Genomic DNA, 16,845 nt, shown 5'->3' with positions numbered 1-16,845 from the left:
TGTTCTGAAAAAATGAAGGATATTTCCTTCACAGAACAGTGCAAACTGGCTCTAAACAGAATAGAAAGAGGAGTGGGAGGCCACGGTGCACAACTGAGCAAGAGGACAAGTACATTAGACTGTCTAGTTTGAGAAACAGACGCCTCACAAGTCCTCAACTGGCAGCTTCATTAAATAGTACTGGCAAAACACCAGTCTCAACGTCAACAGTGAAGAGGCAAATCCGGGATGCTGGCTTTCTAGGCAGAGTTCCTCTGTCCAGTGTCTGTGTTTTTTTGCCCCTCTTAATCTTTTTTTATTGGCCAGTCTGAGATATGGCTTTTTCTTTGCAACTCTGTCTAGAAGACCAGCATCCCGGAGTCACCTCTTCACTGTTGATATTGAGACTGGTGTTTTGTGGGTACTATTTAATGAAGCTGCCAGTTGAGGACTTGTGAGGCGTCTGTTTCTCAAACTAGACAGTCTAATGTACTTGTCCTCTTGCTCAGTTGTGCACCGGGGCCTCCCACTCTTTCTGTTCGGATTAGATACATATATAACTACATTATAAATGTTATTGTGTGAACTGTCTAGTTCAGTATATTTCAATGAATACACCCTAGTTTTTATTACGTGGTATATTAAACTATATTTTTTCCTCATTGAAAACAATAGACAATGAAGTTCTACTATTATTCATGAGATAGCTCAATAATATATCGCTGAATGTCCCTGCCACTTGGTTAGCACTGAACTCTAAATCTGAATGGAGATGAAAATTCCTTGTATAGCATGATCTCACCTGTTACATAATGTATACGGGGTGAGAGAGAGAGAGAAAGAGAGAGCGATTGAGCGAGGGAAGAGGGGAGAGAGAGAGACAGGGGGAGAGGGAAAGAGGAGAGAGAGATATTTACGGAAAGAGAGAGAGGGGGGAGGGAGAGAAAGAGGGAGAGAGAGGGGCGGATGGAGATGAGAAAGAAAAAGAGAGAGAAAGAGAGAGTGGGGTGGGGGGTTCCCCCCTAGAGAATCCAACCAGCTTGCAGTGGAGATGAGAGTTTCATTCCTCCCCACCGCCTGGTGACATAACATGTGAAATTCAACAGATGGGGCCACCTGTTTCCCTCCACCTCTCTCTCTCCCTCTTTCCTCTCTCTCTCCCCCCTCTCTTTCTTTATATCTTTGTTCGCTCTCTCTCTTTTCCCTTCAGCTCATTACAGATATTGAGTCAATGCCAGTGTCTATTGGGGGGGGGGGGGGGGGGTTGCTATGTATCTGCAGTCTCTCTCTCTCTCTCTCTCTCGTTCTCTCTCTCTCTCCCTCTTAATATGACAGGATTGTTCTCTTCACACCTTTGCTAAATGCAGATATAGCCTGACGTGCTCTCTGCATGAGTGATAGCGAGAAGGAGAGAGAGAGGGGAAAGGAGAGAGAGAATTTAGAAAACAAAGAGAGAGAGCGGGAGTGAGTGAGGGCGAGAGAGCAGAGATGGAAACGGAGAGTGCGAGTGTGAAATGAAATGTGTGTGATTGAGTGTGTTGCTACTCAACTGCGACTAGCAATGCTTTTGGCAGTAGTCTACAGGGCCAATGGACTCGTCCGTTCATCTAATCTCCTGTGATTTCCTTGTAGGTTCCTGATGAGCAGATGAACACCATAAGGTAAAATGACGCTCTCTTTCTCTGTTCTTCCCTGCCTGCCTCTATCCCTGCCTGCCTGCGAAGCACGAAGCAGCCCCCTCAGATCCGTCTCTCTCTGTCTCCCTCCCTCTCTCTCTCTCTCCCTCTCTCTCTTTCTTTCTATATTTGACTCTTTTTCTCTCATCTCTCTCATTTAGTCTCTATCACTTTATATTCCCTCCCTCTCTCTCTCTCCTTTCTCTATCCCTCTATTATCTCTCTCTCTCTCTCTCTCTCTCTCTCTCTCTCTCTCTCCATCCCTCTATTTTATCTCTCTTTCTCCTCCCTCTCTCCACTTCTCCTCTCCTCCGCAACTGGGGGTTTCTCCACGCTTATCGGAGTTGAGTAAGCCAGCTCTGGATCACACAGCAGGGCTTTCACCAGAAGCCCTAGCACACACACACACACAAATATATACACACACACACACACACACACACACACACACACACACACACACACACACACACACACACACACACACACACACACACACACACACACACACACACACACACACACACACACACACACAAACACAAACCCTCAGCACTGCTCCCCTCACACATACAGCGAGGAGCGGAGGCAGAAGGCAGCAGGCAGCCAGGTTTCTGTGTCATCATCACCAGGACCAGCGATTCACAATGAGGCTCTGTGTGAGCACCAGCGGAAGGTACTGCTTCTTCAACGGAGGGAACGTCTTTGATTTGGGATTTGGGGTTGGCATGGTGTGTGTGTCTGTCTGTGTGTCATTTATTGGTACTGTACGTTTGCGCAGTTTCAGTTTGCTTCACATCGGTGTAGCTTAGAGCTTGAGTAGCATTTGCAATGATCATACAGTTCGTGATTTGCTAAGGATACTATTAGAATGCCTCATTAGAGCATGTAGCTTCACTTATATGCATTTACACTGGTACAGTTATACCACCGATTGTTTTTCTGGCTTATTGTTCAATACAGTGAACATGTCAAATAAGAAGTGGCGTATATTGTATTTAAACAATACACAACAGACACATCCTACTGTCCTCCTCTGAAAGCGAGAGAAAAGGCTTGGCTAAAAGGTTTGCTAATAAGGTGCTTAAAGGTTTGTTGTGTGAACTAGGATGTGTCAGTGGTGTTTTAGCACTCTGATATTCTAATATTGTTCTGGGAAGTCTTTTGTGGTTTCAGGGAAGCCACAAATCATTTTCTTCAGTGCACTGTCATTTAGAGGGAGAACAAGAGCTATATAGCCTGGTTCCTCTCTAGGTTTCTTCCTAGGTTCCTGCCTCCTAGGGAGTTTTTCCCAACCACTGCTTGCTCTTTGGGGTTCTGGCTCTGTATCTGTAAAGCACCTTTGTGAAAAATACATTTAATGAATTGATTGATAGTGATACCTAGCTAAAAGTATTCTTGTCCTATGAACATTCCTTATAAACCTCTCATACCCCTCTCATGTTATTAAATTAGTCCTGGTAAATTTGATTACCTCTCTAAAATGTTATTGTTCCTCCCTCAATTATATAGTTTTTAATGCAACATCTTCATTACATTTCCATCTACGATCAGCTAGTCTTCTCTTTCGTTTTGGTTGATTTGCTGCAACACGTAGTTCTATATACCTAGGCTATAATATACTGTGTAAAGATTTTTAAGATTTACGAGGTTAAATTGCTTTTCAAAACACCAGGGAGGGTAAATTCATTTGATGGACTGTTTCACCAACAGCCCAACAGTATTGATTATTGTCACCTCTGTGACTGGTGTTAGCCGCTAACTGTTTGGCACTTTAATTATACAGTACAACATCACAAGTGCCAAATCTACATTACATTGGACGATAAAGTTATACTCTATTCTCGTCTTTGGCTTCACAACACATGATTGACATAAAGAAACATTTCATAATCAGGAGCAGGGATTGTGGCCTTATCCCCTCTTTCTTCCCCCCTATCTTTAAAGGGCTGCACTTCCTGATTTGACATTTTTAGAACTGTATGGTTGTTTGCATGTTGATTGCATTTTAATGTAGACCTATAGGGAAGATAGACCATGTGGAGATGTTCATATTGAATCATATCTTATTTTATTATCTTCCTAACTTTTTTGATAAGAATAGTACAGATTTTCTCAGGGTACCGGTTGTCACTAGTTACCACAGCCACAAAGTCAACATTGGCTATAAATCGAAAAAATTCATGAAAACAAAATTGTGCTTTTTGGTCTTCAATTAAGGTTAGGGTTAGGAAAAAGGCTTGCAGCGTGGTTAAGGTTAGGTTTAAAATCCGATATCAAAAAGAGGAATTGTAAAAATAGGTGGGGTTTAGCCATAACTAGGACTTTGTGGCTGTGGTAACTGTTAGTGACCATCTCCCTGCTTGCTTTCTCACTCTCTCTTGCTCTCTTTCGGTCTCTCTCTCTCTTTTTCTGTCTCTAGCTTCTTACTGCAATGTTATATTGGTTGATTGATTGAATTTATTAAACAGTTGTAAAATACACCTCCACATACAATTAGCTGGCTAAGTAATACTAGCCAGAGTCCTTCAACGTTACTGCAATAGAAGTCTCTGCCAGTAGCTAGTCACCTGACTGACTGTATCTATAAACGACTATTTACCAGTTGTGCGCCCATTCTTAGAGACTTGTGTTTCTGTTTGTTTGGGGATGTCTGTAGACATGTCAGGAGTCTCAGGACGGTTTCAAAATGGCCTTTTGTCCAGCATCTTAAAATGGCCTTTTGTCCAGCATCTCACAAAAACACTGTCAGCAGCATCTCTAGTTACCTACTTGAGCCTCCTCCGAGCTGGGGTAGTTCATTTCATGTCTCAGGCCCTCAGCCTGAGCCACGAGAGGGCGGAGTTAGCCGTTTGAGAGAGGGGTGGATGTGCTGCTAAAACAACCTGCACACTGGCGTAGACGTAACATAGTAAAAGTAAATCCGGGACACTCCAATTAGTATGATATGTTACATTTGGTCTGATATGTATTAATTAGTGGAAGTCTATCATCCATTTTGTATGATATGTTACGAATTACAATTCGTACAATATGTTACGAATTTGCAAAACATATGATATGTTACGAATTGCTGGACATTTGTGTTATATGCCCACCCATCCAACCTGACTAACCAGGTAGCCTAGTGGTTAGAGTGTTGGGCCATTAACCGCAAGGTTGCTGGATCAAATCCCCGAGCTGACAAGGTAAAAATTTGCTGTTCTGCCCCTGAGCAAGGCAGTTAACCCACTGTTCCCTGGGTGCTGAAGATGTGGATGTGGATTAAGGCAGCCCCCTGCACCTCTCTGATTCAGAGGGGTTGGGTTAAATGTGCGAGATGCATTTCAGTTGAATGCATTCAGTTGTACAACTGACTAGGTATTCCATTTACTTAAAATAAATATAATTCTTATGTAAATAGTAGATTTTCTTTAGTGTGTAGAAAATATATATATTTTTACGATTATAAGGTCCGGACCTTGTAGTTACTGTGTTTGAGGTTTTTAAGTGATTGGAATTTTTAAATATTGTCCCATGTACATTGTGTAATTTACTGATGGTCCCTAACTACCCCCCATAGAGATATCGAATGTCAAACCAAATTGAGCATTGGCATTACGATCAGGTCTCGTGCAGCTGCGCTCCGAATTGATGATTACTTGGGTGCTGCCAGGTGTGGGCATGTGGGCAGGATTCAAATAAACCCACAGAAATCACAGGTTAGTACTTTTCATCATTAATGTTGTTCTGGAGGCAGCTCTACAGACTGGTCACTCGCTGGCACAGCCACAAAGTTATAAAATCTGATTTTGAACCTATCCCTAACCTTAATCACACTGCTAACCCTAATACCTAACCCTAACCTTACATTAAGACCATAAATAGCAAATGTTTTCTTTCCAGCTGGCCTATCTAATGGGAAATCACTCAGTTATGCCTCCAAGACAAGACTCATAACAATAAACATCAACCTGCACAGAACTGTTACGGTACCCTTCATTCCATGACATACCATTTGTTCCTATCATCTCACAAATCTCTGTTTGAGAGACAGAGTAGCAGGGCAAAGGGGAAAAAAGTAGACAGATTTGACTCCAACCCCCAGAGTGCCTCACTCAGTGCTACCGTGCCAGTGACCCCAGTCTCCCAGTCAAAAAAGTATGAAACGTGTTGAAATCTCTCCACTGTGTGTCCTCATTCTGTCTCTAATTTCCTGTATGTATTTTGGCCTCAGCCGGACGTAGTAGATGTACATTTTATCGAGAGATGGCCCTATGGCCCTGTCATGGTTTGTAGGAGTGAGGAGCTATGCAGTGTTGAATGCAGAATTAGTGAGTTGGGTAGAGACTGTCTCACGGACTGAACTGGGCTAGATGGCTATTCGCTAATGAGCTTCTCAAACATGCCTCAGTGCGTTAGAAGACAGACCTGTCACTGTTTGGTCCTCGCTCTCTCTCTCTCTTCTCTCTCTCAATCTTCTCGTTCTCTCGTTCTCTCTCACTCATAATATGTGAGATATTGACGGATCCACTGCGGGGCATTACTGTGTCTCAATACCATCATTACTCTTCCCCGCTCCCTCTCTCTTTCTCTCTCTCACTCTGTCTCTCTTTCTCTGTCTCCCCTCCACCCTAAACGGGTGGTCAACATTGGTTAAAACTGTGGGATGCTGGTGTACATGAGGAAAGGGTAGGCTCACTAATAATGTAGGCCTACACATAGGTTGCGAAGGAGATGTTGATCCTCTCGTTTTTGACATTTATTTTCTTTGTATTGTTATTCAAACAACGGCCTGGTTTCCCAAACTCAGATTAAGCCTAGACTTGGATTAGAAATCATGCTCCATGGAGAATTTCCATTGAAATAGCTGTTTTGTACTGGACTAGGTTTAATGTGTATGGAGAGACTAACATCCTTTGTTCCTGGGTTAGGATGACGACTTGTTATGGAGGCATCCTCTTTTTCCTAAGCTGTCTTTTCTTTTGGGGCCTACAGTATCCTGTGTGTGGACACGTGAACATACAGTACACACACACACATGCACGCGCACGCACACAAGCACGCACGCACACATAAACACACAAGCCGCCGAGCAATGTGCCTAATCACTCCCTGTCCATTTCAGCTACAGTCACAAACAATGTGTTGAGTATGTTGTATTTTGTATGACTTGAACCAGTTTTCTAAACTGTTTGTCTCAGTCTGTCCAAGTATTGAATATTTTCCACGATATGTTGCCTTTTGAATGAATTATTAATTATTTTTGCTTTCATAATGTGTGACAAAGTCAACCATAACACGTCCTCCTTTTGAAAAAAATGACCTGTTTTTACAATCTGTGACTCAGTGTTACTCTGCCAGAAAAGTTCTACATCTCAGTTTAAGTGTAACTTTGGGGAAACAAATCAAATTCCAGGAGAATGGAGAATTCCCTGTAGGGTTGCTTGGCACCATAACATGTTTTATATGCCTGCGGGCAGAGGCTGTTTTGATTTCGGAACAGCATGTGTTTGTGTGTTGTTTTCCGTCCGTTGTGTGTGTGTTGTTTTCTTTGTGTATGTGTGTGTGTGTTGTTTTCTCTGTGTGTGTGTGCGTGTGTTGTTTTCCATTTTGGGTGTGTAAGCACACTTGCTCGTGTCGTTTTTTTGCTTGTGTCGTTTTTACGACATTGGTTCCATCAGGTTTTCGACATTCCGCTGATCTCAAATTCCTCCCAGGATCTGTGGCTTGATTATAACCCCTTCTCCTAGCTAAGTGCCATCAACAGTGCATGAAATCCCTTCTCCCAGTAATTAGCCCAATGCTGTTGGTAAGGAAGTAGTAGGATGTGGTGGCTTGGAAATGGAAACTACAGCCCCATTTATACCTGGTTCTTAAATACGTCCTTTGTCCTGATCTTGTCCACATTCTGATTGTGCCCACATTTTTGGATATGTGGGCAGGAAAGAGTCTTGGCCCTTGGTTATAGGTCCTGGAGCCCTGCTTTAACTGGTCAAGTCATGTGTTAAGGAAACCCCTCATGGCAGATCCTGCAGATTGTCTACCTCCTGCGGGACCGAATAGAGCTTTGGCTCCATGGTGGTCTGGCTGTGACATAGAGTAGAGCTGTGGCTGTGTGGTTAGGGCAGATACTCTGGCTGTCTAAAGGCAAGCCACATGAGTAAGCCAGGCAGCCACTCAGGGCTTCCGCTTTAATGCTGAGTCTGGGCCTGCGATCAGGGCTTTCCTGCCAGCTAATCGGTCTACCGGGGTAGACGAGTGCAGGGAGAGACGGAGTGATGGGAGCCATGCTTGGTTCTCTTTTCATTGCTCCCTTTCGTTATTTCTCTCTTTTTCTCTGTCTTTCTCATTTATTCGTTCTCTCATCACCTCTCTCTCTTTCTCTCTCTCTCCCCTCCGTCTCCGTCTTTCTTTCTCTCTCCCTCTTCCTCTTTACTGCAGGATGGCAGATCTGAAAAGCAGGCCCTCTCCTCCCCTGCAGCCCCTGCTCTCGCTCTTCCCTCCTACCTCATCCCCTCATCACCCCCTCCTCCTCTCGCTGCTCTCAATACCTTCATTTTCAGCCCTCCTCTGAAATGTCAGCATGGCACATGAGTGGGAGGCAGCTGCAGCTCCATCTGAATCGAGAACAGTGTATGTTTTCTCTGATATGAGAGGATTGGGTCATAAAGGGCATTCAGAGGAGACTTAGTGAGGGAGTTTGACACCAAGAGAAATGTGTGCGTGTGTCAGTGAAAGTTGTGCGTTACCTCCCAGCTAGAAAACATTGTTAATTTCTCTCCCAGCGAGGCTTAGATTTAGTGGGAGTCTTGGTGAGATACACACACTAGGAAACACACGCACACGCACACACACACACACACACACACACACACACACACACACACACACACACACACACACACACACACACACACACACACACACACACACACACACACACACACACACACACACACACACACACACACATACACACACACACACATACACACACACACACACACACACACACACACACACACATTAAGAAATGCACACACACAGACACATGCACACAAATGTATGTGCACAAGCAAACACACACAGAGACACACGCGCGCGTACGCACACACACACCCACACATTGTGTGTGATGACTCAGAGGGGAGCAGCTGGAGTTGATAAGGCCCCAGTCGTGAGGGTGAGCTGTCACCATCTGGAGGAATATATGTCTCCCTGACTCACCTCAACTCAAGGGGCATAACAAATGATCTCTCAATGACAGTATATGTGTGTGTTCGTGCATCTGTGTATATGTTTGTATGTACACACGTGCATGTATGTGTATGCATCTATGTGACAGCCTTAGTATGACGTTTATAAGACTCTTGCCCTCCATCACTGTGGCTGTGTTTGAGCTTCGCTGTGTTCACGGCTTGAGAGTCCATCTTATTCTAAACCCGGAGGTGCTTTGATCAAGCCAAAGTCTGTCTCCTCTCATCACCCGCACAATTTGTCTGCCTGATGACAGCTGCACCTGTGCTGTGGACCCATTCGAGACGGGAGCAGAAATATTTACAGAAGTGGGCCCTGCCGGAGCAAGTCCATTACCCCTGTCATAGTGCTTTAACGCTAGAGAGTGAAGAAGTGAAGATGTGTCCGTTTCTCCCAGTATGCACTGCACGTACACTTGAGAAATGAATTTGTTTGGATGATTCGGTCTAATCACTGTTGTGGTTTTTAATGGCTGCTGAACTGTCTCTTTGCTCTGTTGACAGGAACAGCAGAGGTAGAAAACTCACTCAGACAACTCACTCAACAGGGCAAACTTAACTGACCCCCTCCGACGAGAAAAATAGGCCCCACTCCCAACGACGATTTGAAACAAAAAAGCACATGAGAGGGAGCGAACACAGCAGACAAACCATGAAAAAGATATATGTCGGAAAAACGGCCCTAAAAGTTTCCCGAAATGGCAGTAAACATCAGAAAAAGAGGTAAGAGAGAATGCTGCAGAACATCCATCCCTCCATCCCTCCATCCCTCCATCCGCCCACTGGGGTCCTTCCATCCCCCCCATCTTTGTCAAGTGGTGGTGAACAATTCAAGTGTTCTTTCTCCAAAACAGAGTCATTATCCCGCCTCATCGTTCTCTCATCGCCGACTGCCATTGAAATGACAGCACTCATTACCGTGTGACTCAGTGGCCATATCCAGAGGTCACTAATGTGTGATTGGCGTTATAAGCTCGTGCTCTTGTCACGTAACAAACACCTGTGTTGTGCCATGTATCGTGTTGCAAGTACCTTGCAAGGGGGGGTTGTTATGGCATGGAAAGCATTCAAACACTGCCAAAAACACATTGGAGTAACCATTGACTTGAGATTGGGATGCTATTCAAATATTAGGGTATTGTTATTCCATTTAGTCAGAAACCATTAGGTGTGAGACTTGGAGCAAGTGCAATGGTGTCCGGAGCGTTGTCTGGAAATGATTCATATTCAACACTTTAGGCAATTAGGAGTGAATAATGGCATTATCAGTCCACTGACTTTTGTTTTTATTTCCGAACCAATAGCTTAGTTTTCTCTCATGTGTTAAGTTCACGCTCTGCTTGCCTTAATGGGAATTTGAAGCTATAGAGCTTTTTTGCATGTGTATCGTCTGGCTTTGGTGGTTGCGTTTTGTGTGTGTGTGCTGTAGTAGTGTGTGTGTGTCTGTGTGTTTGGAATGTAGATTGGAGCGTTTTTTGTTTTGTTTATGTGTCTGCCTTGGTCGTGTGAATTTATGTAATTTACACAGTCACTTTATTCATTTTAATTCAAGATACTGACGTCTCCATGATTGAACAACATTTAAATGCAAATTGTATCACCCTTTAATTTAGGGACTTCACTGTTGAAAGGAAACATCTTCATTTTCATCCTCTTACATTATCTTGGTCTGAACCCGTAACCTCTCCCTCCTTCTATGATCTTGTTCAGTAGATAGAGGGATGAGAGCGGGGTGACCACATCTCTCACCGCTTGCTCTCTCTCTCTCGCCTTCTCTCTCACTCTCCGTTATCTGTGATCTCCCGACAGATAGTCATTACCATCCTTCCTCCATCTGTCCATCAATACAGGCCCATTAGCCTGCCATGGACACTCAGATCCATCAAAAGGGGGAGGGATACATTTCCTTTTACCTCTCACACTTACCCTTTATAACATTGAATCCCAGGTAGTGCCGAGGCTCTATAAATAGTCCACAGGGTGCTGTCTCAGTGAATTACACATTGGAGATCACTATCCCGTGAATCTGAGCCGTCAACATATATTCCTGTGATAGATTACAGTTCATAGAGCCATATTGGAAAAGTTGAATTCCAAAACGGTATATATTCATTATCAGAAATGTTGGTAATTTAGCTTTTATTGTATAAAGAATTTATGAAAGAGATTGGTGTGATTTTTCTAATCTAATCATTTTCTAATCTAATCATGGCATGGTGTTGTTCAATAACAAACATGCACAGTGGGGTCTAAAATTATTGACACCTTTGATAAATAATGGCTGTATAAAATAAATAATTAAAATGCTGAGATATATTGTATGCTCCAAAAAAATGGGGAAATTATAATATTTTATACTACTACAATTGCTCAGAGAAAGAGATCATTTTTTTCTCAAAAAGTGACGGGTCAAAATTATTGACATCCCTAGAGATTCTTAGAAATAAAGTAGTCAAAAGTGTAGGATTTGGTGCCATATTCCTAGCACGCAATCACTAGATCAAGCTTGTGACTCGACAAACTTGTTGGATGCATTTGCAGTTTGTTTTGGTTGTGTTTGAAATTATTTTGTGCCCAATAGAAACTAAAGGTATATGATGTATTGTGTCATTTTGGAGTCACTTTTATTATGAATAAGAATAGAATATGTTTCTAAACACTTCTACATTAATGTGGATGCTACCATGATGACCGATAACCCTGAATGAATCATGAATAATGATGAGCTAGAAGATCATACATGCTTAACCTCTCACCATTACCAATAACAAGGGAGGTTAGTGTGTCTTGGGGGTATGATCTTTGACCCTCTGTAACTTTCTCACTCATCATTATTAATGATTCACAATACATTATTTACCATTCATTTATCTTTCTCTGAGCAATTGTATTAGTATAAAATAATATATTTTCCAAATTTTTTGGAGCATACAATATTGTTCAATATTTGAATTATTTATTTTATACAGGCATTATTGCTCATATTTATTAAGGGTGTCAATCATTTCGGACTTCACTGTATTTGTTTGAAATCTATCACTGGTTTCAATTCAGAGAGACAAATAGTCATGTTTTTTTGCAAAACGCTATATATGGTAAATAACTACAACTTCAATTAAAAAACAGTGCAAACATTTGTGACATCAATATATATTGTTTTTTACAAAAAAAATTATCAACACAGTAATATGAGATATGAATGTAAAATATTTACTTAGGACATTTTCGTCATTTAGCAGATGCTATTATCCAGAGCGACGTACAGTTAGTTCATTCATCTTAAGATAGCTAGGTGAGACAACCACATATCACAGTCAAATATACAGAACACCAATTCCATTCCAGAGAATGAACTACTTTGATCAGAGCCCTCTGGCCAGAAGTAGTGCACTACGTAGGGAATAGGGTTCCAATTGGGACGAAGCCTTAGTTGAAAGTGATCCTGGAAGTCACTGTAACCACTCTGGCTGATGACGGTGGTGTTCTGTGCTATGCAGCAAGGTTGTAGATTATTAGGTATTAGAGCTGAATGTTATTGGGAAGCCAAAGGCATCCAAACCTTAATGTACTGTACCTTAGCTGCATATAGAATCATAACGTGAAGTCTCATATGCATTATTCATGTGCCTCCTTTACACAAGATATATATCCTTTCTGCTTTTAATGGGCTTACTCCTCATTTATACATCACCACTGTATGATGCATGTTGTTCATGAATCATCACACACGACTCCCATTATATCTTATTTATACTCGATGTATCATCAAATATACAGTATATGCATATAATATAACATGAAGTATACCCTTGTAATATGCTACTTCAACTATGTCTGATGCCTGGTGTGTGTTTGTGTCCCTCGCAGCTCTTTGCAGGAGCAGAAGGAGGACCTCCGGAAGCGTCTGTCCTACACCACCCACAAGCTGGAGCTGCTAGAGAGCGAGTTTGACTCCACCCGCCAGTACCTGGAGACAGAGCTACGCCGCGCCCAGGAGGAACTCGACAAGTTCACCGACAAACTACGCAGGTGTGCCAAACTGCAAAACCACACCCTCACGGATCTCATTGCATTGATTTGTGTGTTCATCTCTCGGGAAATATGCCCCATGTTATAGTCACATTCACAAGAAGTCTTTGAATACCTCTTAAGGGTAAAGCCTTAAAACTAACACGGTGGTACATTATCATGATGGATACATAGCAGAGACATCGTTAATCCAATGGGTGCAGAAAGTGTTCAATTATTAATAGTGTGAGTTAGTAAGCCGGTGTCATTGTGTGTCTCCTGGTAGAATACAAAGCAGCTACTCAGCACTGCAGAGGATCAACCAGGACCTGGAGGATAAGATCCATAGAAATGTAAGTGAAGTGTGTGTGTGTGTGTGTGTGTGTGTGTGTGTGTGTGTGTGTGTGTGTGTGTGTGTGTGTGTGTGTGTGTGTGTGTGTGTGTGTGTGTGTGTGTGTGTGTGTGTGTGTGTGTGCGTGCGTGCGTGCGTGCGTGCGTGCATGCATGCGTGTGTGTATGTGTGTGTGCATACGCGCATGCATGTTTGTGTATACCTGTAGGTGTGTGTCTGCATGCTTACGTGTGTGAGTGCGCGTGTGTCTGAGAGAGCACGCATGTGCAAAAGTGCATGCATATTTGTGTACACTTGTATGTGCGTGTGTGTGTGTGTACATGCACACGTGTCTAAGCAAGCAGTGGTCTTTACTCTTTAGAAAAGGTAGTGAAAAGCACTGAGCAGTGGATTTGAATATGAATACACTAGCTGTTGGTACCATTGACGTTAATTACAGCTTTTTACAATAGCTTGTCCTCCTTCCTATGGCAGGATGATAGTGAGCCTATTGTTCTGGGCTAGCCCTGCGACTCACATCTTTTGTCCGATGCAGCTTTTCTAAAGGAAGCATACAATTAACCAGCCTGCCATCCCAGCATTGTATGATCATCATGTGTCTTCTTCCTCACTACGAATAGACAGCTGAATATGTCCCCTCTCTGAATTTGTTAAGAGTTTGTAACATTAAGATGTTGCAGGCTGATAGCACAACCAGCTCTCACTGTCTCATGTCAGAATTTCGATTTTGAAATTGTTTCAAACATAAAATGTCGAGGTATTTAAGGTTAGGTTTAGGCATTAACTCTGTTAATGTTAAGGTAAGGGTTAAGTTTTGGGATAGGCTTTAACAAAAGTATCAGAAAAAACTTTCTATCGCTGGATTCAAACTTGCAACCCTCGGAATCAGAGGCAGATGCTTACGCCTATCCAACATCGCTGTCCACAACAACCTAGCAAAACCAAAACCTACTTGAAGGTAGCAGCGCTCACTGTTTCCCTTAGTGGCCGGTTTACACATCACCTCCCGACGTCCTCATACGTGGATGGACATTGAATACTGACTTGTATCAAGGTGACCTACCAGGTGACCTGGCTGGATAGCAAGGAGGAGTGGAGAGGGTCTTCGTTTCATGGAACGTAAAGGGACAGAATCATTTATCAAAGGGTTTCATTGTTTATCAAACTGTGAATTCTTATCAGTTGGATATTTATTCAGCTCAAATGCTCCCGCTTTAGCGGTTATCAAGTCGATGATGTAATTATCCTGTGCTCAGTATGTAATCAACACTTTTTTACACTTTACAAACCCCCAATCTGAATGTATTGCAGTTCAATGGTTTTAAATAATTTGCCGTTGCAAAACTTAAACATAGTCAAAATCTGTGACTTACAGTGCCTTTGGGAAGTAGTCAGACCCTTTTCCCACATTTTGTTACGTTACAGCATTATTCTAAAATAGATTAAAAAATATATATAAATCCTCAGTAATCTACACACAATACCCCATAATGACCAAGCAAGAACAGTTTTTATTTTTTATTTTAGCAAACGTATTAAAAATAAATGAATCCTTCCGAGTGGTGCAGTGGTCTAAGGCACTGCATCGCAGTGCTAGCTGTGCCACTAGAGTTCCTGGTTTGAGTCCAGGCTCTGTTGCAGCCGGCCGCGACCGGGAGACCCATGGGGCGGCGCCCAGTGTCGTTAGGGAGGGTTTGGCCGGCAGGGATGTCCTTGTCCCATCGCGCTCTAGCGACTCCTTGGCCGGTCACAGTGCACACTGACACGGTCGCCAGGTGTACAATGTTTCCTCCGACACATTGGTGTGGCTGGCTTCCGGGTTAAGTGGGCATTGTGTCAAGAAGCAGTGCGGCTTGGTTGGATTGTGTTTTGTAGGACGCACGGCTCTCGACCTTCGCCTTTTCTGATTCCATACTGGAGTTGCAGCAATGAGACGACTGTAACTACCAAGGACACTCAACATATACTGCACTGACACAAATTATTGATGATTGGTTGAAAGAAATTGATAATAAGAAGATTGTGGGAGCTGTACTGTTAGATTTCAGTGCAGCCTTTGATATTATTGACCATAACCTGTTGTTGAAAAAACATGTGTCATGGCTTTTCAACCTCTGTCATATCATGGATTCAGAGATATGTATCTAATAGAACTCAGAGAGTTTTCTTTAATGAAAGCTTCTCCAATGTCAAACATGTCAAATGTAGTGTACCGCAGGGCAGCTCTCTAGACCCTTTTCTATTTTTACCAATGACATGCCACTGGCATTAAACAAAATGTGTGTGTCAATGTATGCTGATTATTCAACCATATATGCATCAGCAACCATAGTTAATGAAGTCACTGAAACCCTTAACAAAGTGTTGCAGTCTGTTTTGGAATAGGTGGCCAGTAATAAACTGGTCCTGAACATCTCTAAAATGAAGAGAATTGTATTTGGTACAAATCATTCCCAAAGTTCTAGACCTCAGCTGAATCTGGCAATGAAGGGTGTGGCTGTTGAACATGTTGAGGAGACTAAATTACTTGGTATTACCTTAGATTGTAAACTGTCATGGTCAAACCGTATAGATTCAATGGTTGTAAAGATGAGGAGAGGTCTGTCCATAATAAAGAGATGCTCTGCTTTTCTGACACCTCACTCCAAAAAGCAAGTCCTGCTGGCACTAGTTTTGTCTTCTTGATTATTGTCTTTAAGATTATTATCTTGATTATTGTCCAGTCGTGTGGTTGAGTGCCGCAAGGAAATACCTAGTTAAGCTGCAGCTGGCCCAGCATGTCTTGCTCTTCATTGTAATCAGAGGGCTAATATAAATACTATGCATGACAGTCTCTCTTGGCTAAGAGTTGAGGAGAGGCTGACCGCATCACTTCTTCCGCTTATAAGAAATTGTTTGCATAGTCAACGTACACACAGCTCTGACACACACTTAACCGGCCAGACATTTTCACAGTCCCCAAATCCAGAACAAATTCGAGAAAGTGTACAGTATTATATAAAGCCATTATTGCATGGAACTCCGTTCCATCTCATATTGCTCAAATGAACAGCAAACCTGGTTTCAAAAAACAGATAAAGCAACATCTCACGGCACAGCGCCTCTCCCCTATTTGAACTAGATATATTTGTGTGTATGTATTGATAAGTAGGCTACGTGTCCCTTTTTAAATTGATGTAGTTCTGTCCTTAAGCTGTTGTTGTCTATTCATGTTCTGTATTGTGTCATGTTTTATGTTTTGTGTGGACTCCAGGAAGAGTAGCTGCTGCTTTCGCAACAGCTAATGGGGATCCTAATAAAATACCCCCCAAAAATACCAAATCATGGCAGATCTACATCACCATTTATGTTCATGTAGTCTTCCCACAAGAGATTATTTGTTATATAAGATTCAACCGGAATGTCCCACGGTGAAACCTCCGTGGTCATGATCTACAGTTCGGTTGATCTTAAACTGTTACTATCATCTACTTTCAGATTCAGATTGCTGGCATTCTTCATGATGGTCACAATCACTTCCCTTCCGCTTCATCTGTGGAGTCAGGTAGTTCTGTTCTCCTGGTAACAGGAAGCAGGAAAACCAGAGCACCGC

At 42.6% G+C, this 16,845-nt stretch overlaps 1 protein-coding gene across 1 annotated transcript in view; it reads left to right on the top strand.

Moving 5' to 3' along the window:
- Window positions 1-16,845, top strand: part of LOC120023946 (brain-enriched guanylate kinase-associated protein-like) — a 63,169-nt gene that overhangs the window by 32,898 nt on the left and 13,426 nt on the right. The window contains exons 8-10 of the mRNA XM_038968047.1: window positions 1,612-1,640; window positions 12,761-12,922; window positions 13,188-13,254. Of these exons, the coding sequence (XP_038823975.1) occupies window positions 1,612-1,640; window positions 12,761-12,922; window positions 13,188-13,254 (258 nt within the window). The remainder of the gene's footprint in view (window positions 1-1,611; window positions 1,641-12,760; window positions 12,923-13,187; window positions 13,255-16,845) is intronic.

Source organism: Salvelinus namaycush, chromosome 29 (genome assembly GCF_016432855.1).
Source record: "Salvelinus namaycush isolate Seneca chromosome 29, SaNama_1.0, whole genome shotgun sequence".
Taxonomy (NCBI): Eukaryota; Metazoa; Chordata; class Actinopteri; order Salmoniformes; family Salmonidae; genus Salvelinus; species Salvelinus namaycush.
The sequence above is the reverse complement of the archived record's forward strand: the minus strand, read 5'-3'. Positions and strand labels throughout refer to the sequence as shown.